General features: G+C 40.9%; 1 protein-coding gene and 1 pseudogene across 1 annotated transcript; one reads left to right on the top strand and one right to left on the bottom strand.

Annotated features, from left to right (window-relative positions):
- The first annotated feature begins 1414 nt into the window (after nucleotides 1-1414).
- Nucleotides 1415-19496, top strand: LOC133462337 (MFS-type transporter SLC18B1-like). Its single transcript, XM_061743544.1, has 14 exons — nucleotides 1415-1576; nucleotides 1748-1881; nucleotides 5184-5279; nucleotides 5361-5434; nucleotides 6540-6687; nucleotides 7790-7946; nucleotides 8056-8192; nucleotides 8272-8373; nucleotides 8458-8549; nucleotides 17734-17829; nucleotides 17907-17981; nucleotides 18056-18149; nucleotides 18386-18432; nucleotides 18515-19496. Exons 1-14 carry the CDS (start codon nucleotides 1546-1548, stop codon nucleotides 18567-18569), a joined length of 1338 nt encoding a protein of 445 aa, XP_061599528.1. The 5' UTR covers nucleotides 1415-1545; the 3' UTR covers nucleotides 18570-19496.
- A 152-nt stretch (nucleotides 19497-19648) lies between these two features.
- The window catches only part of LOC133462195 (jouberin-like), a 41496-nt pseudogene continuing 35372 nt past the window's right edge, over nucleotides 19649-25772 (bottom strand).

Raw genomic sequence — 25772 nt, forward strand, 5'->3', positions numbered from 1 at the left:
TCTGGTCGGGGGGAGGAGGGGGAGGGTACACGCCGCTCAACAATATTTTGAAAGTGACTGCAGTACCAGTTTTGGCCATTTCTTACAGACGGCTCCTTTAAGAAGATTTTTTTTCTGAATGTTTTGTGAATCCGGCCCCAGGACGACTCAGGGGAGCGAGGCGAACAAATCTTTGCTAGGGCCTTTGAACGGCAAGTTTATGTATAAAAAGAAAGAAGACGGGACTATCAACAAGAACATGGTGATTTGTACATTTTGTAAAAAATAATGTTCCTATCAGCGGAGCTGCTCCAGCCTGAATTATCATTTAAACGCTAAACATGTCCGGACAAGTTCCACTGTAAACGTTACAGGTACTAACTAGTGCTAGCATGAGCTCACTTTTCCAACCCACGCTTGCAGAATCTGGGAAACAAATGAGCAAAGCCACGACAGAAAAACTGACAAACCCAATGGCAAAGTGGGTTGCTGCTGATTGCAGGTCGATTTCAATCCTGGAAGACGATCAAGAAGGAACGGCGTCATAACCAAACCGTATTAAAAACACTCCCCCAGGCCAACGTGCACAGATGCACGACCAACTGAACAGGAAGACATTTTTTCTTTTGAATTTCATTTATGAAACACACTTCACCAATAAAAATGTGGATTTTAAATCTTCTCTTCTTAGTGTATTCAATTGATTAGTCATGCACTGCAATTTTGTAATATCCTATAATTCAAATTCTTTATTTGTAAGCATATGCCAGAATTATTATTTATTATTAGTAATTATCTTTATATTATTATTATTATTATTGATTATTATTATTATTATTATTATTAATACATATCATTATATAATACAATATATATAATACCACTACTACTACTACTACTAATAATTATTATTATAACAACTATTATTAATTATTATTATAACTATTATTTATTATTTTTCTATTATGAATAATAATAATCATCATAATGATAGTAATATTATTATTATTATTATTAATAATAATAATAATAATAATAATAATAATAATAATAATAATAATAATAATAATAATAATAATAATAATAATAAAAGTAAAGTAAGACATTTATGTAATTATTATGTAAAAGTAGCAGTAGTAGTAGATGCCTACAAATAATTTCTTTATGATAAAAAAAACTTTTTATTTTGAGATTTTCTACATATATTTGTACTTATGTACTTATTTGTACTATATTTGTACTTAAATCAAAAGATCTAAATACTTTCTATTTTAATGTGACCTCTGTGTATCCGTCAGGATGAATCTACTCCACTAGAAACTACAGGAAGCTGCACTAGGGGGCTTTTATTTTGAAATCATGAACTTTTCTCCGTTTCTCCACACTCGAGCGAGCCCTCGTCCAGGAAACACGCGCACTTTGCGCTTCACACTTTCGAGAGCAGGACCTGCTTGGTTCTGCTGCAAAACATCTGCTGGCAGTCGCAACAGAACCCGTCTGGCCGTCTGACGGCTGTTCATCTCCTCAACACCCGCATCTGCGTTTACTCCAACTCTAAAAGTGAAAATGGACCTACAAGTTGAATCTCGGCAACCAGGTAAGTAGTGTCATAATAATACATGCGGTAAAAGTGTGACTATCTACATTTCCTTGTTTTAACTCAGTTATTCAGTGACAGCTGCTAAAAACAATGAAGTTAATTCAAATGACTTTGTGTCCTGTTTTTTCTCTGTTTCTCTGTTTCTGTTCCCTTTTTTTCTGGGGTCAGAAATCACCTCAGCTGAAACTGAACGCCCCCCCAGAATGACCAGAACCCAGACTCTCACTTTAATATCCATGGCATCTGTCAACTTCAGCTCCATGATCTGCTACTCCATATTAGGCCCTTTTTTCCCCAACGAGGTAAGTCACAGTCACAGGGGGTTTTAGGGCTTTTATTTTATAAAGATGACAGATTTGTATACTTGGAAGGGGTTTAGACCAGCTTTATTTTGGTCATTCAAAGTTCTATTCATTAGGATGATTTTTCTTTCTCATTCATTATATAATTTAAGTTTATTTACAATTAAATAAAGCTGTCTTTTTAATTCATTTTTTTTAAATTAAACTATTTTTATTCATATAGCACAGTTTAAAACAAGGTTGACCAAAGTGCTGTACAGTTAAAAACAGCTGAATAAAAGGCGTATTATAAAGATAAAATAAATAGAATAAAATCAGTACAAAATACAAGAATACAATGAAATAAAAAATAAGTATAAAATAATAAATAAAATAGAATAAGTTTGAAATTAAATTTGCCTCTATAAACAGACATCCCCAAAGCAGCTGTCATAGTTGTGTGAGTTAAGAAAAATACAATAACGCAGCGATTACAATGTATTTGCATGTTGGGAATATTGATTTCACAATCTTACAATGCAATATTTTCAAAGTACATCACATTATGTCATCATTTCATTAAAAGCAGATGCATCGCTGCTGTCTTTGCTGGCGCTAATTAACCTCCGTGACCTTAATCAAATGTTTTTAAAAGTTTTCCAAGAGGCCAAATGTCTCCTGAAAAACTTCTAGTAAACATTTTTATCGCTCAGCGTCTGTAGAAACATTATATACTGTACGAGCAGGTCGTGATGTTATAAACCTAATTAAATTACTGCACATGACCAGTGCGTCTGATGTCTTTGTTTAACTCCCAGAGACAATATGACTTACACTTAAAAACCTCATTAAAAGTTCCAGTGAGTGAATAATCATGTGCTACTGGAACTTCAGAGACTGAAAGTCGGTGAAAAACTGGCATCATGCAGTTTGTTTAATCAAACGTCATCCTTCATCCTCCTGATGGGGGAGTTATGAGGCGGGGGCAGCGTTAGAGGAAGATAAACATCAGTAGTTTGAGGTTTTCAATCACGGGAGCAGATCCTTCTGTGGCTGCGTTCAAGTTTTCCATCTGCTGCCTCAATTTTAATTCTAATTAACAATATTTTGTAATGTTTCCTTGACTTAAAGTCTCAAATATTTCTTTATTAGGCCTTAAAATGTCAAACCCACGTTATCACCCTTCCACCTCTCTGAGTTACAGTTGGTCAGAGGTGTTTAATGAGCTGTGTTTGGGTTAATAATAATAATAATACATTTTATTTATAATGCACTTTACATTACTTAAAATCTCAAAGTGCTACAGTTTGATAATTAAAAGGAAACAGAAATAATAAAATCAAGATAAGAGATAAAACTACGGTGGCCGAGACCCGCCATTGCTGAAAATAAAAGTAACGCTGCAAATAAAATAAACGCCACTGCAAATAAAAGAATCGCTCTAAATATAAATAAACGCCGCTGCAAATTAATAAAAAAAAACGCTGCAAATAAAAAAGCCACAACGGAAGTGAATTACCGGGGACTATTTTTGCCGATGCACCGATGTTGCACATTAAAAATTACACGTAGCGACGTTGAACACTAACCTTCATTTATTTTCTCGTTCATTGTTCTTCTTATTCCTCGCTCTTCTTATTTCTTCCTTTTCACTTACGTCCTCTTCGTCTTCTTCTTCTCTTCTCACGTAAAAAACACCGGTGCATCAGCAAAAATAGTCCCCGGTAATTCACTTCCATTGTGGGTTTTTTATTTGCGTGTTTTTTTATTTATTTGCAGCGGCGTTTATTTTATTTGCAGCGTTTATTTTATTTGCAAAGCGTTTATTTTATTTGCATCATTTCTTTTATTTTCAGCAATGGCGGGTCTTGGCCACTGTATAAAAGGGATAAAAAGTCAAGACATGGCAGAAAAGAGAATAAAACAATTAAAAATAGCAACTAGGGGAAAAAAACAACAGCATTGTTTAGTGATAAAATTCTTTGCTAAAAAGAAAGGTTTTTAGTCCTCTTTTAAAGGACTCCACGTGTGTTGCTATAAATTATGGCCAGACATCTACACTTCAGTCTCATCTGTCTTAAGAACATTATTACTTTTATAGAAAAGAGGTTTTCTCCTGGCAACCTTTCTTTTGTCCAGTCTTATTCAAGTTCTAACGGCTGGGTTTTAATAACCCAACCGTGGGTTTTTAATTTTAAATATAAATTTTATTTATAGTCCTTTTTCTAAATACTGAAAGAATAGCAAGTAAGCAGTTTTAAAAATCGGTAGATTTTGAGTGATGAGGGAAGGATAGAGTTTCAGAGGGAGAGGGTAGGATTGGTTCGGTGTTTGGTCCTGAGCAGAGCTGGTAGAGTCAAGTAAAAGTACTGTTACTTCAGAATTATATGACTAAAGTAGTCATCCAAATAATTACTTGAGTAAAAGTAAAAAAGTACTTGATGAAAAAACTACTCAAGTACTGAGTAACTGTTGAGTAACGTCTGATTTATTTTTTTAACACAACCATTCAAACAGACAAAAGTACAAAATAATCATCTTCAGGCAAATTAAATCAATAAAATAAATGAATTAAAAATAAAAAAAAGCTTAAATTAAAATTAGTAAGTAAATTCAAGTACTTTACTAAATAATAAAATAATAACAGAATAAAAAAATAAATTAAGCACAAGTAGCACAAAATTTCCAGCCTTTGTACTTTTCTTTTTTAACCAGAACTAGAACAAACATGAACTCATAGAAACTCTGTGTGTGTTTGAGTCTGTGTAAATGTGACAAAACATGCAAAAACAAACATTTTTCCCAAAGAATCACCCAGTGATGTCATGAGATTGACGCGTACGTGGATAAAAGGGATAAAAGAAAAGTAACAGCTCAACGTAGCCTAATGTAGCGGAGTAAGAGGAACAGTTTCTTCTTCACAAATCTACTCAAGTAAAAGTAAAAAGTATAGTGATTCAAAACTACTCTTAAAAGTACAACATTTCCCAAAACTTACTCAAGTAAATGTAACGGAGTAAATGTAACTCGTTACTACCCACCTCGGGTCCTGAGCATCAGGAGTTGGTTCTAGCGTCAGAAGAAAGCAGGTAACGTGAGGGAGGACGGGCGGCAGGGGTGATGGATCTAGTGCAGATGTACAACTGAATGTCGTCAGCATAGCAGGGGAAGTGGAGACCATGTTGACGCATGATACAACCAATGGGAAGCAATTTAAAAGGACAAATGGGATGGGACCAAGCACAGAACCCTGGGGGACACCTTGAGACCGTTTTAAATGTTTCACATTATGTAACAGTCGTTGTTTGGACATTCGTACACAGGCAGTGAAGAAGGGAGCCAGTCAGACCGTGGTCGGTCTCATATTTGGATCCTATGCCGTCTTCAATTTAATTGCTGCTTTGGTTTTGGGAAAATATGTAAGTATATGTCACGTTTCGCCTCTTCATGCTGTGTACGTTGCATTCGGTTGCTCAGGTTTTTCCGTTTTTTTCCATCAGATTGTCCAAATTGGCTCAAAGTTCTTGCTAATTGCAGGACTTTTTGTGTCGTCAGGCTGCACCATAATGTTTGGGTAAGTTACACGCCAGTATTAATAATAATAATAATAATACTACAACATACAACTGGAACATTTTTGGCACGTTTTCCTGTTTCGCGAGGATATACTGGTCCATGACCAGAGCTGGTAGAGGAGCCAAAAATTGTACTCAAGTAAAAGTACTGTTACTTCAGAATAATATGACTCAAGTAGAAGTAAAAAGTAGTCATCCAAATAATTACTTGAGTAAAAGTAAAAAAGTACTTGGTGGAAAAACTACTCAAGTACTGAGTAACTGTTGAGTAACGTCTGATTTATTTTTTTAACACAACCATTCAAACAAACAAAAGTACAAAATAATCATCTTCAGGCAAATTAAATCAATAAAATAATAAAATAAATTAAAATTAATAAAAAATAAAAAAAGCTTAAATTAAAATTAGTAAGTAAATTCAAGTACTTTACTAAATAATAAAATAATAAAAAAATAAATTAAGCACAAGTAACACAAACTTTCAAGCCTTTGTACTTTTCTTTTTTAACCAGCAGAACTAGAACAGACATGAACTCATAGAAACTCTGTGTGTGTTAGAGTCTGTGTAAATGTGACAAAACATGCAAAAACAAACATTTTTACCAAAGAATCACCCAGTGGTGTCATGAGATTGACGCGTACGTGGATAAAAGGGATAAAAGAAAAGTAACAGCTCAACGTAGCCTAATGTAGCGGAGTAAGAGGAACAGTTTCTTCTTCACAAATCTACTCAAGTAAAAGTAAAAAGTATAGTGATTCAAAACTACTCCTAAAAGTACAACATTTCCCAAAACTTACTCAAGTAAATGTAAGGGAGTAAATGTAACTTGTTACTACCCTCCTCTGTCCATGAGTACTAAGACTTTTCACTGGATATTATTGCTTAATTTGGATTACATATGGTCCTATAAAACAAGCCTAATACTTCTCCATGGCCAATAATAGCCTGCAGCATTTGCAACAGTAGTCTGAATTAAATCTAATGCTCCTATCTGTGTCCAATGACTTTGAATTGAATGCATTGCTGGTTTCATCATGGATTTTGTGAGTCCATCTCTTTCTCTATCGTTCATAATGTGTCCCGTTTGTCCCGTCCTTCTGCAGACTGCTGGACCGGGTTCCCGCGGGAGCTCCGTTCATCGCGCTGTGTTTCATAGTCCGGTCTGTGGACGCTGTGGGCTTCGCCGCTGCCATGACCTCCACTTTTGCCATGACAGCAAAAATATTCCCAAACAATGTGGCGACTGTTTTGGTGAGAGCACGCACCCCTTGTCTCAGTGGCATGCCGTTCAGACATTAAGAGTCACAAGGAAGACTGGGAAACAGGCACCGGAGTTTGCATTGTTATGTATATCCCGCTCCCGGATAAATATTCTGCTCTTCAGATACAGTAGGCACTAGGGATGGGCGATATTTTACCGTTTACGATTTACCGTCAAAAAAATTCCCCACAGTAAGAATTTGTATCTCCCGGTAAAAACGATAAATTCCCGTTGATGACGTTTTTGTGTAAAACTGATTTATGGTTCTGTGTTAAATCCATGCACAACGTACGTGAAGGAAGGAAGGAAGGAAGGAAGGAAGGAAGGAAGGAAGGAAGGAAGGAAGGAAGGAAGGAAGGAAGGAAGGAAGGAAGGAAGGAAGGAAATGAACCAGAAAGAAAGAAAGAAAGAAAGAAAGAAATGAGCCTGAATGAAAGAAAGAAAAAAAGAAATGAGCCTGAAAGAAAGAAAGAAAGAAAGAAAGAAAGAAAGAAAGAAAGAAAAAAAGAAATGAGCCTGAATGAAAGAAAGAAAAAAAGAAATGAGCCTGAAAGAAAGAAAGAAAGAAAGAAAGATAGAAAGAAAGAAAGAAAGAAAGAAAAAAGAAATGAGTCTGAAAGAAAAAAAGAAAGAAAGAAAGAAAGAAAGAAAGAAAAAAAGAAATGAGCCTGAAAGAAAGAAAGAAAGAAAGAAAGAAAGAAAGAAAGAAAGAAAAAAAGAAATGAGCCTGAAAGAAAGAAAGAAAGAAAGAAAGAAAGAAAGAAAGAAAGAAATGAGCCTGAAAGAAAGAAAGAAAGAAAGAAAGAGATAGATAAGAAAGATAAATTCCCATTGATGACGTTTAGTAGTATTTAGTATCTTTTAGAGCAGTGATTTGGCTCCAAAGACTGAATGTGGTGATAGATTTATAGTTACAAAGGTGGAGTTGAATTGGTATTTTTTTTATCGTCATTTTAATCGTTATCGGGATAAATGCCAGAAATGATCGTGATAAATGTTTTAGTCCATACCGCCCATCCCTAGTCTGCACCTTCTAAACTGGCCGATGCTGCTCCGTGTTTGTAAATCTGTGCATTGATCTGTTTTCTGCAGGGCAGTCTGGAGATTTTCACTGGGCTCGGGCTGATCCTGGGCCCCCCGGTGGGGGGCTGGTTCTACCACTCTTTTGGATATGAAGTTCCCTTTCTGCTTCTGGGGTGTTTGCTGTTGATCATGGTTCCTTTCAACTTTTTCATCCTGCCATCTATTGGTAGTCGCCTGCACAATTCATCTGCATTTCATTTTTAAACAATTACTTTTGTTTTCTTTTAAAAAAAATATTTTTTTAACCATATTTTTTGTTCTTTTTTCCTTCTCAGAGGCAACTCCATCGAAGGATTCGTTCTTTAAACTTCTCAGCCACCCGAAGGTTATCCTGATTTGCTTTGTGACGTTCACACTCAGTTCAGGTCTCGGCTTCTTCGATGCAACGTTGTCGCTGTTTGCAATCCAAACGGTAAAGTTATCATTTATAATTTAGTCCGTTCATCCAGGTGCGTGAAACATAAAACAGAGCGTCTCACTTTCTTCCACAGTTTAATCTCTCATCTGGGTACGTGGGACTCATCATGATCGGCCTGTCTTTACCATACTGTCTGGCGTCGCCCCTGATTGGTTATTTCACAGATAAATATCCTGTGAGTATTAACGCAACTAAAATAAATAAAATAAAGCATTTATTGTGCTGTTTTGAATTTTAACCGAGTCTTGATATTTGCCAGAATTCCAGGATCGGATTTATGGTGACGGGAGGAATCATCACGGCCTCTGGGTTCTGTCTCGTTGGCCCCGCCCCTTTCCTCCAACTCCCAAGGTAAGTGTTCGACTCAGGTGGAGATGAATAAGGTGCACAGAAGAAGAATTGGCTGGTATTTTTACTGACATATACTTTGTTGTGGAGAGGCAGAGGAGGCAATTCAGTGAGTTAGAACCAAGGAATGATGCCCAGGTTTCAAACTTGATGTCAACCCTGAAGTAAGAAAAAGGTGTAGTTTGTTAACTGACCACAAGGGGCCGTCTCCAAACGCATTAAGGGAGGTCAAACTCGAATTTAAGGGTGCTTTCACACCTGTGGCCTGTTTGTTTTGTTCCGATTCAGGGGCTGAATCGATACAGTTGTTCCTTTTCTTGTTTGTGGGGTTTGTGTTCACAAGGCAAACGTCTGTAGCGGTTCAGAGCTGATAACAAATGCCATGCACGAACCAGCTGCTCTCTGATTGGTCAAATGAACGCGGAAGGAGTTTCCTCTTCCACACCCTGGGATAAACAACACGCCCCTTTCAGCGCAGACCAGCTTTAGGCTGATTTATGTTTTCGTGTTTTATGGTAACGCGGAACCATAAATCAGGCTTTACCCATTCATTTATGTGCTACCGGCGCAGAGCGGAGCTCAGCGGCGGGCGAGAGGCCGCCTGCCGCAGGGTTTGCGCTGTGCAAACCCTGTCCAAATTGAACATTGTTTAATTTCACCGTGCCGCGCTGGGACGACATCTCGGCACGTCCAATAGGAGAGAAGGTGGTGGAGGCTGCACCGACTCTTCTCCTTGCGCCGCGGTCGCACATACACAATGAATGGAGTTGTATCGGTTGCTGTGTCGATTATGTTCTCACTACAAATAAAAAAAAAAGAACCGTTTCAGGTCTCGAATGGAATCGGGCCTTGTTTTGTACCGTTTCCGAGCGCGATTGCTGTGTTCACATGTAAACGTTCCGATCTTTAGGGGAAACGTTCCCTGTTCCAGAACAACTGCTCCAAACGGGACAGGTGTGAAAGCACCCTAAGCCAAGTGACAGACTTATAAATAACATAAGAACGTAAACAAAAGAAAGGGTTCGCTAGAAGGATAAAAAAAACAAAAAAAAAACTGAAAATACTAACCCCAAAAACAGTCAAAAAAACATTTTTTTTTTTTTTTTTTTTTTTTTTTTTTCACCTTGTCTGCACACATATTATTGATTGATACCATGACGGTAGAAACCAAAAGTGTATATATGTGCATTATTACTATATGTAATATATACATATATATATACGCACACATATGCGTACACATACATAAATATACACATACAAACCCAGTGTTTTTTTTTTTTTTTTTTTGGGGGGGGGAGGGGGTGGGGGGGGGTGGTGACGACATCCACTGCCAATCCAGGAAGCAGGAACACACGGAGACACACGTCAAGCACTGGAAATCTGCAACAAAAAAACCACAAACAAAGCACGAAACCGGCACGGAGCCATCCAAAACACGAACAGCAATCGACCTAAATCTTGAGATCTGATCGCAGTCTGAGCTAAGCTATCGCTACCGCTACCTAAACCCAAAAACTAGAGAGCCAGCATGCAGGTGAACAAGCCAGTGTGTATGTCTATGTGTGTGTGTGTGTATGTATATGATCATGCATGTGTGTGTGTGTGTGTGTGTGTGTGTGTGTGTGTGTGTGTGTATGCGTGTGACTAAATTACTATATGTGTGTGTGTGTGTGTGTGTGTGTGTGTGTGTGTGTGTAATAAACCAAACAAAGCTCCACCTGAAGTGTATCTATAGTGGGGGAGGGGGGGGAGCAACCCCGCCACCCGTGAGACCAGAGGCCGACAAGGAAGAGCCCGGAACCCAGGCCACCGGCAACCCCACAGAGGGGAGAAGTAGGAGGGAGGCAACCCACCGCCTGCGAGGCCCCCCCCCCCACCCGGCGGCGGCCGAGGGGGCCCGCGGGCGGGGCCCCCACGGCGCGGAAAGAAGCAGCCAGGGATCCCGCGGCGGCGGACCGCGACCCAGGCAATCCCCGGCCACCCGGTCCGGGCCGGACACGCGGCCAGGAGGCCCTCACCCTTCAGGCCAGCGACCCCCACCCGGCAGGGGGCCAGCCCGCCCGGAGAGACAGAGCCGCCCCGGCCGCCGACGCGGGCAGGCGCACCCGTCCCCCACGAAAGTGGCCCTCCAAGACCAGAGGGGCGCCCCGCCGTAGAGGCAGCGGGGGGGACCGGAGACGGGCCCGGAGAGAGGGAACCCCCCAACAAGGCGACACCCGCGCAGGCCCGACAACGGAGGGCCCCAGACCCAGGCATCCCATTCATTCATCCATTCACCTATCCGATACCTATACTAATAATAATATAATATACTATACATAATAATAATAATAATACTAATAATAATACTAATAATAATAATAATAATAACCATCTTTGTATAATATAATATTGATAAATTATTAAGTTTTTGATGTCCTGCCAATGGAGGCTCAAATCCTCCATGGCAGGACCCTTCCATACCGCATTCTCACCGACACAGACATACAATCACGCACCGTTTCCCCCTCCCCGGGGGGATCCAGCACCGCCAGAAGGCACCCCAGGCTGCACGGCGGGCCCCGCCAGGCCCGGGTAACCCGACCCACCCGTCCCAGGCCCAGGCCGGTGAGGGAACGCGGGTGATGTGGGACCCCCTCCCGCCCCTTGTGTTGAGTGCATGTGATTAATGCCATAAAAACAGGGAGGAGGGAGGGCCAAGTATCGATTGACACAGACCCCCCCCCCTCCCGAACTACGTGTCCTTGTCAAATGTATTTATTAAGTGTTGAATGTGCAGTGTCTATTTTGCTGTTAAAACCGTGAGGCGGGGAGTGCCAGGCCCCGCGGGACAGTGCCCCCCACGACCCGGACCCCCCGCCTTTCGCCTATGTGCGTATGAATCGTGTAGGGGGGGCAAGAGGGGGAGCGGAGGCCGAAGCCAGGAAGCAGGACCAGCAAAGCCGGCCCTGATAAGACACCCGCGTCCCCCCACCGGCCGTCCAGTAGACGGGGGCCGGCCCCCCGAGCCGGGCAAGGGCCCCACCGTACCTCCAAGGGCGCCCCCGGCGCCGCCGGAGCCCCCAGACGGAGGAGGAAACGGTCCAACATCCTCCCATTCATACTGACAACATAAGACATAGATACCTGGGAATGGTGCCACCCCGCCGCCGCGCCCGCCCGTGCACCCCCCGGTCAGGGGAAGCCCGCTCCCCGGACCCGGCCCCACCCCCCCCCCCGAGGCCACCCCGGCGGACACCCCAAGGGTCCCGGAGTCCCCACATCCGCAGGGGCACTTGGCCCCCGCCCAGCGACGGAGGACCAAGGCAGCAATGCCCCCCCAGCGCAGACAGCCACCCCCCACCCAGGCAGGGCCGGGCCCTCCGGGTGGGACCCCCACGTCCACGGCCCCGCCCCCCCCCGGGAGGCCCGGAGACGCCCCAGCCACAGCCCCCCGCCCGAGCCCTCCCCAGCCACCCCCCCCCACCGCCATGAGGTAACCCCCCCCACAGGCCCCCAAGGCCCCCACCGGCTAGGGACAGGGCCCCCCCCACCGCCCCCCAGGGGCCACCAGAGGCCCGCGCCCCAGACCCCCCAAGCCGACCCCCAACCCCAAGGGCTACAAGATCACCACCCCCCCGCCCCCACTAGGTAACGAAGCCAATAAACGGGGACCACAGAGAGTGCAATTCAGCCGAATGTTGTTCAGTGGAGGCAGACATTATCTCACTACTAATATGATCTGATAAAAGATTCCTAAAATGGTTGATACATAAACTGGATTTTTGTTTCCAATTTACTAAAATGGTTTTCTTTGCGATACATAAGGCAGTGAGAACCCGGTGTGTCCAATTAGGATCTATTTGAGTGTCTCCCAGGTGACCTAATATACATACCGTGGGGCATACTGGGATTCTGTGGTTGATCCATGTGGATAAATCCTCACAAATCTCCTTCCAGAACCTCTGTACCGGTGTACAGAACCATAAAGCATGCATATAATTATCTGGGGTGTTCTCTGTGCACTGTGAACAGATATTAGAGGTGACAAAGCCCATCTGGAACATCCTTTGTCCAGTATAATGTATTCTATGAAGAACTTTGTACTGTATAAGTTGTAGGTTTGGGTTTTTAGTCATAGTAAACGTATTTAAGCATATTTGTGACCAAGAAAACTGGTCGGTATTAAGAGAGAGATCCGCCTCCCACTTAGAGATCGGGAGAGAGACTGAATCGTCCAGTTTAGACACTAACCTGTAGAGTTTTGATAACAACTTTAAAGTGCTTAGATTCAATAAATCTATTATCTTAGCGGGAAGTTGTAAATCTAATTGGCTAATTTTGTATGTTTTATTTATTATTGCCTTAAGTTGTTGATACTCTAAAAATGTATTCCTGCTAATTCCGTATTGAACAATAAGTGTATTGAAAGGTACAAACTGTCCTCCTACAATTACGTGCTGTAAGTACCGTATTCCTTGATCTCTCCATTGAACGAAGTTAACCATCTTTTTATCATTTTTCACGATGTCTGGGTTGTTCCATATGGGTGTACGGTCACATGGAAAAAGTGAAATTTTAGCTATTTTAAGAAATTCCCACCAAGCTGATAAAGTTGTGCTAATATTAATGCTTTTGAAACATTGATGACGTTTGATACTTTGACTAATAAATGGTAACTCTGAGATTTCTAGTTCATTACAAAACACTTGCTCTGAGTCCAGCCATTGACTATCTAAAGGATGATCTTTTGACCATTTTACAATATACTGTAACTTACTGGCTATGAAGTAATACTGAAAATTAGGTAATTCTAAACCTCCATATTCTTTGGATTTTTGCAATGTCTTTAAACTAATACGTGGAGTTTTATTTTTCCACAGAAATTTTGATACATATGAGTCCAACGATTTAAACCAGGAAAGAGGGGGTTTGCATGGTAGTCAGTCAAAATAACATTGACAACAAAAACCCTCCATCAAAACAGCTAAATCACAGATGGGTTTTTTCTTCAGGTTTCTAATATTTAATCTATTTGATCTTTGGATTAAATGTAAGAGTGCTTCCAGGTGAGGTGGGGAAATGTCTTTAAGAGGGAAGAAAACCAGTCCAGATGTCCCTGTTGTAGTATTTGGGATCACCGTGTCCCGGACGCCTGTTCACACAAACAAAGAGAGGCAAACGTTGTCCAAGCGGCAAACAATCCCGGGTCTGAATGAGTTAGTTACTGCTGTTAAAGGTTAGGCTGTTGTCTGAGGTAACCGCCGTTTCCATGGTGACACATTAGCATACATTAGTCACCGTTAACCCACCCTAAGATCAGGCAGGCTTTTATTAATAGCTCATGACATCATCTGTTTGAAAGGAGAACCGGTTAGTAACTCGCTGAAAATTAACTCAACATCTCCCTCAGAAGTCAAAACCTGTTTCCGTAGCAACTGCCAGCCCATAATGAAGCTGTTGGTGTAAGTAAAGGAGTCGCGGGTCGGCTCCGGCCCCCCCACGCTGATGCACCCTGACCATTGCTCAACAGGCCCTTAGTCACAAAAAGAGCCTTGTGTCATTAGTGATGTTTTACAAGCACTTAAGAGACAGAACAAGTTGGAGCTGCAAATCATTTCTCTCAGAGGGAGAAAAATGACAGATGCACTCATTTAGACCAGGGCTCGGCAACCCAAAATGTTTTAGAGCCATATTGGACTAAAAACACAAAAAACTAATATGTCTGGAGCCGCAGAAAATGAAAAGTCTTGTATCAGCCCTAGAATGAAGACAACACATGCTGCATGTTTCTATATTAGTTAGAACTGGGGGAATTTTTTTTTTCATTATGCACTTCAAGAAAAAAGTCGAAATGTTGAGAAAAAAGTGGAAATTTCTAGAAAAAAGTCGAAATGTCCAGAAAAAAGTCGAAATGTCGAGATTAAAAAGGAAAGGAAAAAGGAAGAGAAAAAAAGAGAAAAATAGGAAAAAAAGAAGAAGAAAAGAAAAAAGAAAAAAAAGGAAAAAAAGAAAAAGGTAAAGAAAAAAGGTCAAACATTTTTGAAAAAGCTCCAGGAGCCACTAGGGCGGCGCTAAAGAGCTGCATGCAGCTCTAGAGCCGCGGGTTGCCGACTCCTGTATTAGACAGTGTGTAAAAACAATTAAAGCTTTAATACGTTTTCAGAGATGCCCACAGTAGCGTGTCCTGAGTACAACCCACCAGGGGGAGTTTTTTTTATTTTTGATTTATTATAAATCACTAAACGTGCAGTTCCTGGAATGACCACCAGGGGTTGGCAACAAAAATGAGTCAATATCAATTAATTTACAGCTGATTGAGCAAACAGCCTACAAACATAGCTAGATGTCTCATCCATAAAAACTGAGCAGGCTCACGTTGCGTTGTTGATAGGACCCAAATGCAGGAGAGCAGGAGGCAGGAGTTCCAGAAAGGGTGTCTTATTAATGCAAACAAAACCAAAAGCGCTGCAAAGCAGGGACGACGAAAACACAAGAGCTCCCCACTAAAGAACCAAAAAAACCTGACAGGACACAAGGGGGGTAGAAACATTATAACAGCCAGACGCAGCTACCTCGCCACAATCAATAGCTACCAACTAGTTATAACCCATTTTGGCAACTTTTGTTGCTCCTGGACAGTTCCAGAATCCTCCTAGGTTCACTACCCCGACTGCCTAGGCGGGATGGCTAGCCGTTTGAGCTCCGGCGCAGGTCCCGACAACGGGTTCAAGGTCGACCTCTACTGTGTACTTGTTGTTTTGGTAACAACATCTGACATGAGGACGGATTCAATCAGAATGATTGAATCCGTAATGAAGGTGGGGAGGAGGACTACACTGCAGGACGTCCTGAGGAAGGAGTCACTGCCAGCACCTTACAGGCAAAAGTCTGATTCATTTAACCATAACATGCTGCAACAAATAGGAAATCCAGTAAAGTAAAGGTTCAAAATACAAAAGGAAAAATGAAGAAAAACTAAAGAGCAGCAGAAAAACCCAAAGACACCAGGACTAAAACAAAAAAGAGAAGAAAGACGATACAAGATGACGAGACACAGCTGCAGACCACCAGGAGAGAGAGCGGCCAAAACAAGTAAAACAAAACTAGACAGTCCTTGAAACAGACTTTCAAAATAAAATAGGAAGTAAGTCAAAAGTAAAAGATTCTTCACTAAAGGAAGGGATCTAAAAAAAACTGAGAATATGAAATATAACCCAGAATAGAGGGTCTACATTGATGTCACTTCCCCACTGGACCAGCCCCCTTACTTGCACTGAGTGGCAAAACATCCAACTGGCAAAAATGGCTGCAACTAGTGGAGAAGACGGGATAACAACCGATTATGGGTTTAAATTAAAGGCAGTTGGACATGACATTGACCCGTACAGTTACCCCAAGAACCAGGGGTTCATGGACATTAATATTTGGCCACAAATCCAGTTTCCTGATATTTATATGTACTTAATTTCTACGCCGGGGAAATACACGAAGCAAAGCTTGAAGGCTTACAAAAGTCTTGATGCTTGGTCCTACTTTAAGGCACGATTTGTTGGCTAAACTAGACAATTTCCTCGCAGAAATTTCGAGAGTGCCACGGCGGGCTGCTGCCCATTTGTGCACATTATTGCATTTTGCAAGCAATAAAGGTGAAGGACTCAATACAGAGTCCAATGACACCACCCATGACTCTCTATGTCAAACCATTCAAAAGATATTGGACTATAACATATCGGCCAATCAGAAGAAGGGGCGGGGCTAATTTGCACCAATGAAGGTCAAGGACTCAATACAGAGTCCAATGACACCACCCATGACTCTGTATGACAAGGTTAAAGTATATGAAGTCTGTACTGACTCAGTCATGTGACCAGTTCTGGCTCAGTCAATCACTCAGCAGCTGAGCTCTGGTTGTTAGGGGCAACAAGAACCTCGACTTCAGAACATTCCGGGTTGGCTCTGAGAAAACCCCAGCTTTTGCCTTGTGACAAGTTCTCAAATAACTCCGATTTGTGAGAAAACCGTAGCTCCTAGCAGAAAAACAAAGACATCGTGAGAGACACAGAACCCGGCAGATTCTGACAATCTTAATTTTATTCAGATATTCCTTAAAATGTGTTAGTAACGGCAGTTCGAAAACAAAGTGAGATTTTTTTGAAGAAAACTTTTAATTACATTGCAGTCAATGGGGACTGAGGCAGGAATTGGCGCAGCTTTAGCCCCTCCCCCCCCAGTTTAAATTTTCTGCATACCCCGCCTGTCAAAGTCACATTTTATGAATCCCAACATCTATGTCTACATTCTGACCAAAAATTATCTGTCCAGCTTTCACGGTTTGGCCGTGAGCTCGAGTTACAAATAAAAATTAAGGTAATTTTTTTACTGTCTCTGCCACTCTAGAAAATTAGAGCTCCACTCTAGATTTGACAAAAAAGTGATTTCCAGTCCTCACTTGAGCGCTCATATCTTGAAAAGTGTACATTTTAGGAAAAAACAGTTTCAGGTTTGGAGAGAGAAGAGAAGTTTTCCTCCGTTTTGAAGTTTGAATGACATTTCTACGTGCAAGTATGAAAAAAGATACGTGACTCAGAAAAAAGGTGAATTTAGTTTTTTTTTTAACCTCCTTCCACCCACAGTGTGACATTCTGCCCCATTCACTTACATGGGAAAATATCCCCATTGGTTTGGAAATTGTTTGCAAAAATGTTTTTGCATTTCGTGCAAAATCTATTTGTGCCATCGCTCTGAAAATCCACAGGACTGTAGTTAAATTCAGGGCCTACAACTTTCTAATTCGGTTCAGAATTTTTTGAGTAACGGTGTGCGAGTGGTGAGGCCCCAAAGTTCTCCCAACGCGTTCTGGATGGCGCTAAAAGCGCACGTTTTTGCACGTTGCGCAAAAACGTGCACACCAATCGTTAATAAAAGTCATAGCACACGATTCCCCCTTAAGGCGCACGTTTCTACGTTTTTACTTTTCGCGTTTTCTCAAAGCTGTGGGACTAGTCACGCGCCAAAGTTTTGTCCGGAAAATGAATAAGCAAAATAAATCCACACAATAACAGTAGTGCCTCTGGCAGAGGCACTCCTCCTCCATTGCAGAGCTATGGAGAAGGAGTGCCTCTTGGCCGTGGCACTAATTATGGAATAAAGTCCTGAGGGGCAACATCAATAATCTAAACTGATCTCTTCCTTCCATGTGAAGTCAGCTGTGGGGGCTGGTGTTCGTGCTCGGCCTGATCGGGTTTTCTCTGGGCATGACCGCCATCCCGACCTTCCCCGAGATCATCATCTGCGCGCAGTGAGTGTCCTCCCAGTTACACGGCATATAGCTTTAAAACCCGCTGCAGATTCCGAGCTGACAGGAATGTTCCGCAGGGAGAAGGGCTTGGACGACGGCCTCAGCACCCTGGGGATGGTCTCCGGCCTGTTCGGAGCCTTCTGGTCCATGGGGTGAGCGCCAGCGCCGAGTCATCGCTGCCCTTTGATCCTTATCTGTTCTGACGGGGACATTTGTGTTGTTGAAGGATGTTTTACGGCCCGACGGTGGGCGGACTCATCACGCAGCATCTCAGCTTCCAGTGGGCGGCCACGGTCCAGGGAGGCATGTGCTTTCTGGCCGTAAGTCTCCCTCACTTCTGCTTTTGTTTTTTAGCGTTTCACGCCATGTGACTCAAATTGAAACGATCAAGAGATGAGTCAATGTTTCCTTCAGGCTGAAAAGAAAACAAATTAAGTATTTTATTTAAGTGGCATTTAGGGTATTTGATTGGATTAAATGCGTAACGGCTGAAGAGTGGCGTGATGTTTCTGGGATGTTACGTAAACTGAAACTTCAGCGTCTTCTCCGTCCGCAGACTTTCCTCCTCGCGATTTACTCCCTGTGTTGTTCGAGACGGCAAAGGTAATCGTACGAGTTTAACTTCAACATTTACAGTGCGGTCTAAAGCGTGGGGATAAAAAAAAGGCTTCTGTTTGAATTGAAGGGAGCCGGCAGGTCGACGGCCGTCGGATGAGAGCACTCCCCTGCTGACCGGATGACGAGGGAGAAGGACGACGGCGGCTTCACCCACTCGTGGAAACACCTTTGTCATGATGGTACTGTGTTTTCACGAGAGAAAAAGAAAGCACTGAGTGCAGTGACAACAAATGAGTATGTTGGTGCATCCTTGAGGGTCCAGATCACAACTCACATGAGACTTTTAAATATTAGCAGCGTCTTGGATTTCACGCTGACGTTGACCACCAGATGTTTTAAGCAGCTCCAACCTGAGAAACTGTGAACACTGATCTCACTCTCTTCCTTTAACCCGGGGGTCGGCAACCCACGGCTTTTAGCGCCGCCCTAGTGGCTCCTGGAGCTTTTTCAAAAATGTTTGGCCTTTTTTTCCTTTTTTTCTTCTTTTTTTTCTCTTTATTTTCTCTTTATTTCCTTTTTTATTTTTTTTCCTTCTTTTTTTCATTTTTTCTATTTTCCTTTTTAATCTCGACATTTCGACTTTTTTCTCGAAATGTTGACTTTTTTCTCGACATTTCGACTTTTTTCTCAACATTTCGACTTTTTCCTCGACATTCCTCCTTTCACCATTTGCCTTCATTGTAAGGTTTATACAAGACTTTTCATTATTTGCGGTTCCAGACATATTTGTTTTTTGTGTTTTTGGTCCAATATGGCTCTAAAACATTTTGGGTTGCCGACCCCCACTTTAACCGTTTACAGATTTCAGATGTAAATATATAGAAAAAAAATAAAAGAAACTGACGCGATCCTTGTGGACTCTGTGTTTGTTAGCGACAGATGTGACAGAACCGGATGTTATATGCGACACATTGTTAAATAATATTATTCTATTACAGTACGTGATATCTTCTTAAATCAACTTATATAACACTAATAAGTAAGACGTGTGCATTAATCAAGTTAAAATTTATCAAAATGATTTAATGTTAATGACATAATCTCTTTACTACTTTCAGTTTCCTGTCGCTTGCTTCAAATGTTTTTTTCCTCCAAATGATGTTCAGAAATAAACATTTTCAAACGATTTCTCTTTTTTTATTTATAACATTTACAATTGTACATTAAATGGAGCTAAAATAGAACAGTTTGTGTGTTTTTCATCAGCAAAATATATAAAAATGTGCTTTGTAAACTGTATAAAATATACACTATTATATCATGCAATTTCTTTCTTTAAATTAAACAAATTAAAGGAGATTTCTGTATAAATTACAAACAGAATATAAACAGAAAAACACCTTGCGATGACGACTGAGGGAAGAAGCCTCCTGATTCACGCGTCCGGCTCAAAGGCACCGTTGGAGTGGCCGGTCGGCCTCTGAGGGAGAGGCCGGTCCGCGGATCTCTCTCTCCGGCTGGTTCTGGTCGACTCTGAAGCGTCTGCTTCTGATAACGTGGCCCGGAACGACGCCGCAGGGACTCCTGGCTTCTTCACCTTCTTTTTCCTTCTACTTCTGTGGAAAACACGTATTTCTCCACTTATAATGGAAGAGGTAACCCACAGAGATTCTAACAAAAATGGCAAGTCTGGATTAACTTCCTAGAAACATGATTGGGTAAAGCTGTACTGTACCACCACCTTGTTTTCTTTCTTTCTTTTTCATTTTTATTATTAAATTATTTTTTTTTTCAATGTCTTTTTTATTTTTATTTTATTTTATTTATTTTTACTTATGAATATCTGTGTACAGGTACACGAGTGCCTGTGTAGATGAGTTTATGTGCATATGTATATGAACGCGAGTATTGCGGGACTTGTATGTACATACATATATAATTATCTGCTTCATATTATTATTATTTTCATATATTGCTATATTTTGTTTTATGTATTCTCTGTGCTGTCCTGTAATGTTAAAAGTTCAATAAAAAAAATATACCAAAAAAGAAAACACGTATTTCTCTGAGTTTCCCTTGAAAATCTTGAAATCCCTCTCCTCCCTCCAGCGACCGCGACCTTTAGCGATCAGAGTAATCTGGACTGAACAGGAACGGGCCTCTCTCTCACCTGGTGCCGCCCAGCTCGGGATCGGTGTCCGAGAGATTCGGCTCGGAGAGAAACCGGAGCTCCCCGGAAGAACTGACCGCAGCAGACACCTAAAGACGTGATTACAAGGACAGGTTCGTGACACCCTGAGGAACAGGAAGTGGTTCTAGACCACAACAGTACCAGTCACACTCTCATCATGCACTCTTGGAAAGCACACGGTACTCTGCAGCCTCGACACATTTCGTTGTATCTGTTATACAGTTTATAAGCAAGAAGGAGTAAGAATAAAATAGCAGTCTGCAGATATTTTTCAGTATTTTATTCCCATCAAAGCTTTTTAAAATCCCTCTTTCAGCTCGTGTTCTCCTCGACCTCAGCCCATGTGACCTCCGGCATGCCACAGGGATCTATTTTGGGCCCTGTCCTAATTTCATTACACGTGCTGCCATTAGGGTCAATAATTCCCCGTCACAATGCCTCCTTTCAGCTGTATGCAGATGATGTGTAAATCTACGCGAGACGACATTAACTCCGGCTGCCTCAGAAGCTGCAGATGCATCAATTCATTCACAGCAGAAACCTCAACACCTAAGAACTGAGGAACGACAGATAAGACAAAAGCCAACTACTTCATCTTTGAATCCACAAGAAAAGTAACCCAAATCAAGGACATAAGTGCCGTGTTACTCGGTGTTCTTACCCGGGTCGGTGTTGATCTTTGGGCAGCCTCCTCGGGCAAAGCTGCAGACTCTCCACTGAAATCTCCTACAACAATCAAAATAACCGGGATGAGGAGTGTTTACCAAACACAAAAACATATCTAGGGTGAGAGTGTATGATCCACTTACTCTGATCTACTACGTAGGAAGCAAGAAAGTATCCCTGCGACCCGTCGACCAGCCGCCCAAACCACCAGGTGTCGTTGTCTTTGTACAGAACTTGGACGACGTCGCCGCGGCGAATCGTCAGTTCGTCGGACCGAGCCGCTTTGTAGTCAAAGAGGGAAACGACCTACGGAGGGAAGACGAAGCGGAGAGGTGAGAGCGGTTCACGCGGAGGTCGGAGAGCGGCCTGGACGGTGCAGCAGATACCTACCACCTGCTGGACCCGACCAGACTCTGGTTCCATGTGGACTCCCGGAGCCAGGCGGTCAGGAGTCTGGGGACGGGAGAACATTTCTGTAAAATTATAGCCTGACATGATTGTTCCTACTGTGTTGAAGTTTGGGGAAATGCCTGTAAAACATATATTAATTTTGCAAAAAAGAACCATAAGAATAATCAGTAGAAAACGATATAGAGATCGAACAAATCCATTATTCCTTCAGTTAAAACTGTTTCAAATTTCATGAATTAGTAGACTACAATATTCTGCAAATTATGTTTAAAGCTCATAAAAAAACTTTACCAATCAACATTCAGAAAAGATTTGAAAAAAGAGAAAGCAAGTATAACTTAAAAGGAACAGAGATTTAAAAAAAAAACAAGATTCAGGACTAAATTGATGGAACGTTGTGTTTCTGTGAAAGGAATCAGTTTATGGAACAATCTGAATAAAGAAAACAAAGAATCCAAATCAAACATTACATTCAAAAGAACAATTAAAGCCTGTATGTTAAGTAAATATAATGAAATATGTTAGTTAAGTTTGATTGACATACCCATAGACGGCGGTAAACTTATTTTATTTTAGTTTTTTATTTACTTAGTTGTTGTTTTTTTTAATTTATGTTATTTGTGAATTTATTTCTTGGAAAAAGGGGCAGATTAGATAAGATTATTCTTCTTTCTGCTCCCTTTTCATTCACAATTTATGAACATTTGAATTTGTATTTGTATTGAATTGTTTGTTTTATTTTTTGAATGAAATAAAGAATAAAATAAAATGAAAAATGAATGAACCAGAAACACATCACCAACTCTTACCGTTTGTAGTTTAAAAGACCCTTTTGGACGCTGACCGACCGGACTGAATCCCCCTGAAAAACAGTACAAATATTACACAATTCAACATCTTGTATTTCATTTCATTTATTTATTTAGCACAAATTTGGAGGGATGGAGGGAACGAAGCCCGAAGGGCTTGTACAGAGTTCCACTCCCATCAACAACTGTGATGAAATAACAAAGATAATCTACAACATGGAACATGGATACAAGGTCTGGATTACATTAAAGATAAAGACATTGAAGGTTAAGACAGAATAAGATGTTTTTTTAATAACTTTCTGAAGGAGCTAAAAGATAATGTTGACTTCAGCGACACATTCAAGTCATTCCAGAGTTTTGGATCTAAATGTAATATTAAATTGATGACCAGATGTTGGACAGAAGGGTAAATGAAGATTGCCACTGTGTCTACTTGGATATGAATTAAAATCAGATGAAAAAGTAAAAAACTGCTGGAAAGTGACAGGAAAATCTTATTTTCTATTGATAAACTTATGCACAAACAAGCATGAGTGAAAAACTCAGTGTTTATGAAGGATAATAGTGAATATTTCATAAAAAGAGGTGCAGATGGTTCATATCGACCAGACTGAGTTTTGGATTATCAGTGATTTGTTGAGAAAAGTTGGATAAGTTGCAGACCAGACAATATTGCAGTAATTCATATATGGAAATAGGAAACTATAATACAGTCCAGTGATCAGAGGGATGGATCAAGGGACAAACCTTTTTCAGTTTGCCAAGCATTTTCATTGATCTTTTGCAAACTTGATTAATATGATTATTCCAATTTAGACCTTCATCCAAATCAACACCCAGTAATTTTGTGCGTGATACTTGAAGGATTTCAGTTCCGTTAATTAATATTTTAGCTTCTTCTTTTGCATAAGGTTTATTTTTGTTGCAGAAGATCATAAAGTTAGATTTCTTTACAATTAGAGTTAGCTTATTGATCTAGAACGGGGGTCGGCAACCCGCGGCTCTAGAGCCGCATGCGGCTCTTTAGCGCCGCCCTAGTGGCTCCTGGAGCTTTTTCAAAAATGTTGTTCTTTTTCCTTTTTTCTCTTTTTTTCTTCCTTTCTACTTTCCTTTTTAATCTCGACATTTGGACTTTTTTCTTGACATTTTGACTTTTTTCTCAACATTTCGACTTTTTTCTTGACATTTCGACTTTTTTCTCAAGATTGTACTTTAACATTAATCTCAACATTTCGACTTTTTTCTGGAAATTTCAACTTTTTTCTCGACATTTCGACTTTTTTCTCAAGATTGTACTTTAACATTAATCTCGACATTTTGACTTTTTTTCTCCAAATTTCGACTTTTTTTCTCCACATTTTTTACTTTTTTCTCGAAGTGTATAATGAAAAAAAAATCTTCCCCCAGTTCTAACTAATATAGCTACATGCAGCACGTGTTGCCTTCATTCTAAGGCTTATACAAGACTTTTCATTTTTTGCGGCTCCAGACATATGAGTTTTTTGTGTTTTTGGTTCAATATGGTTCTAAAACATTTTGAGTTGCCGACCCCTGCTCTAGAACTAATTAGAAACAGAGTTCATCTAGAAAAACTGGTGACAATGACAGCCTTCCTGTTGGTCCAGCGGCCTTGAGCCTCTGCAGGCTTTTCTTCCACAGCTTTCCCTGCCGGTACGTAGTGCAGCGCTAATCTGCACACACAGCCGACCTCGTGTCCCGCAGCTCCAGCTCCAGCTCCGCAGCTAAAGCACTAAGTGGTCCGACACAAACAACGGCGTGATTATCAGAGCCGGCCACTCACGGTGCTGCGAGTTCAGAGCTGCCTGGGGGATCAGCTGCTCCGCCACCGAGCCGGAGACCTGCAGCCTGGAGTGCGGCGACAGGAGGGATGGAGACGGCAGCGAGGCGTTTAATCCCATCTGGGGAAAAAAGTTGCATTTCAGAGTGGCGGCTATTTCACCTTTAACTTTTAATATGACTTCACATGTTGGAGCTTCTGATATTGAAGTCATAATTACATTTAAATCATACAAATCTAAATCTAAAGCAGTATCTGGTCACTTTAAGGATTCTGTTCATTGATCTTTTGAGTCTATTTGCTTTAAAACTACAGTAATGTGCAAAAGTTAGTCCTCAAATCGGTTCCTTCGTTAAAAATACATGTACAAATAAAACAAAATTATTTATTTAAAATGTTTTTTTTAAATCACTTGCAGTACTAAGCACTTCCTTACTGCTTCCATAAGATTCAGGAGCGTAAATTTCACCCTGCTGCTGCTAAACATCAGCCCTCGATGATCGGCAGGATTCAAGTATGTGCTAACGTAATGCCAAAAGGGAAAGACGTCAGCAGTGAGAAGAGATTGTTGATGCATATCAACAATGCGTAAAGCGTTACAAAAACATTTTCTAAAAAATATGTGTTTAATGTTCTTAAGCGAGAAAGATCATTCGTAAGTGGAAAACATCCGAGGGAGTCGTAAATCTTCCCGGGAGGTGATGTTCCAGCTAATTTACCCCAAGATCAAACCAACAAAACCAAGAGCTGTATCTCCACGAAATCACAATTTAAAAAAAAAATAGGAGAAAGCAATGTCTGGCTAAAAATAATACATCAAACCATGATTGAAGCCTTGAGGAACTAAAGCAATGTTGCAAAGAATTATGGGTCTAAATACCTCCACGGATGTGAGACTGATGGAAAATGTATTTTTGCTAAAGATGCATCTACAAGCTTCTGAATCGTGAAGGTACTTAGTGTTGCCCACACAACTTTCCCTTTGTGGCTTTACTTTTGGTCAATAAAAGTGTAGAGTTTTAGTGCTTTTTTTTGACTGAGGTTGTTTATCACGAATCCCAAAGACAATAACGTGACAGTTATTTAAGTTTTACATAAAGACAAAAATAGGATTAAAAGAAGTGCATCGACTTTTTACAAAACTCCTTTAAACCGAGTACTGAGAACAATTCAAAGAAACAATAAAACTCAGTGCAGTTAAATCACCATGGATGAACTTTTACTAAGAAAATATAAAGGAGCATCAATTAAAAAACAAAAACAATCCAAAAAAAAAACAAACTTACTGCGCCCGTATCAGATGCAAAGCTCCTTCCTGTGTGACTGAGGCCTGATTTGTCTGATAAATGATAAAACAAAGCATTTATATAAAGAACAGCTAGTAGAAGATCAACCAAACGTGATGTTGTAGGAGTATATCTTATATAAATTAATTTCAGTACCGTGATCCTGAATTAATCCAGAGGCTGGGGATCTCCGACGTGGCTCCTAAAGAGTGAAAATATGA

The sequence above is a fragment of the Cololabis saira genome, chromosome 16 (assembly GCF_033807715.1).
Source record: "Cololabis saira isolate AMF1-May2022 chromosome 16, fColSai1.1, whole genome shotgun sequence".
NCBI lineage: Eukaryota > Metazoa > Chordata > Actinopteri > Beloniformes > Belonidae > Cololabis > Cololabis saira.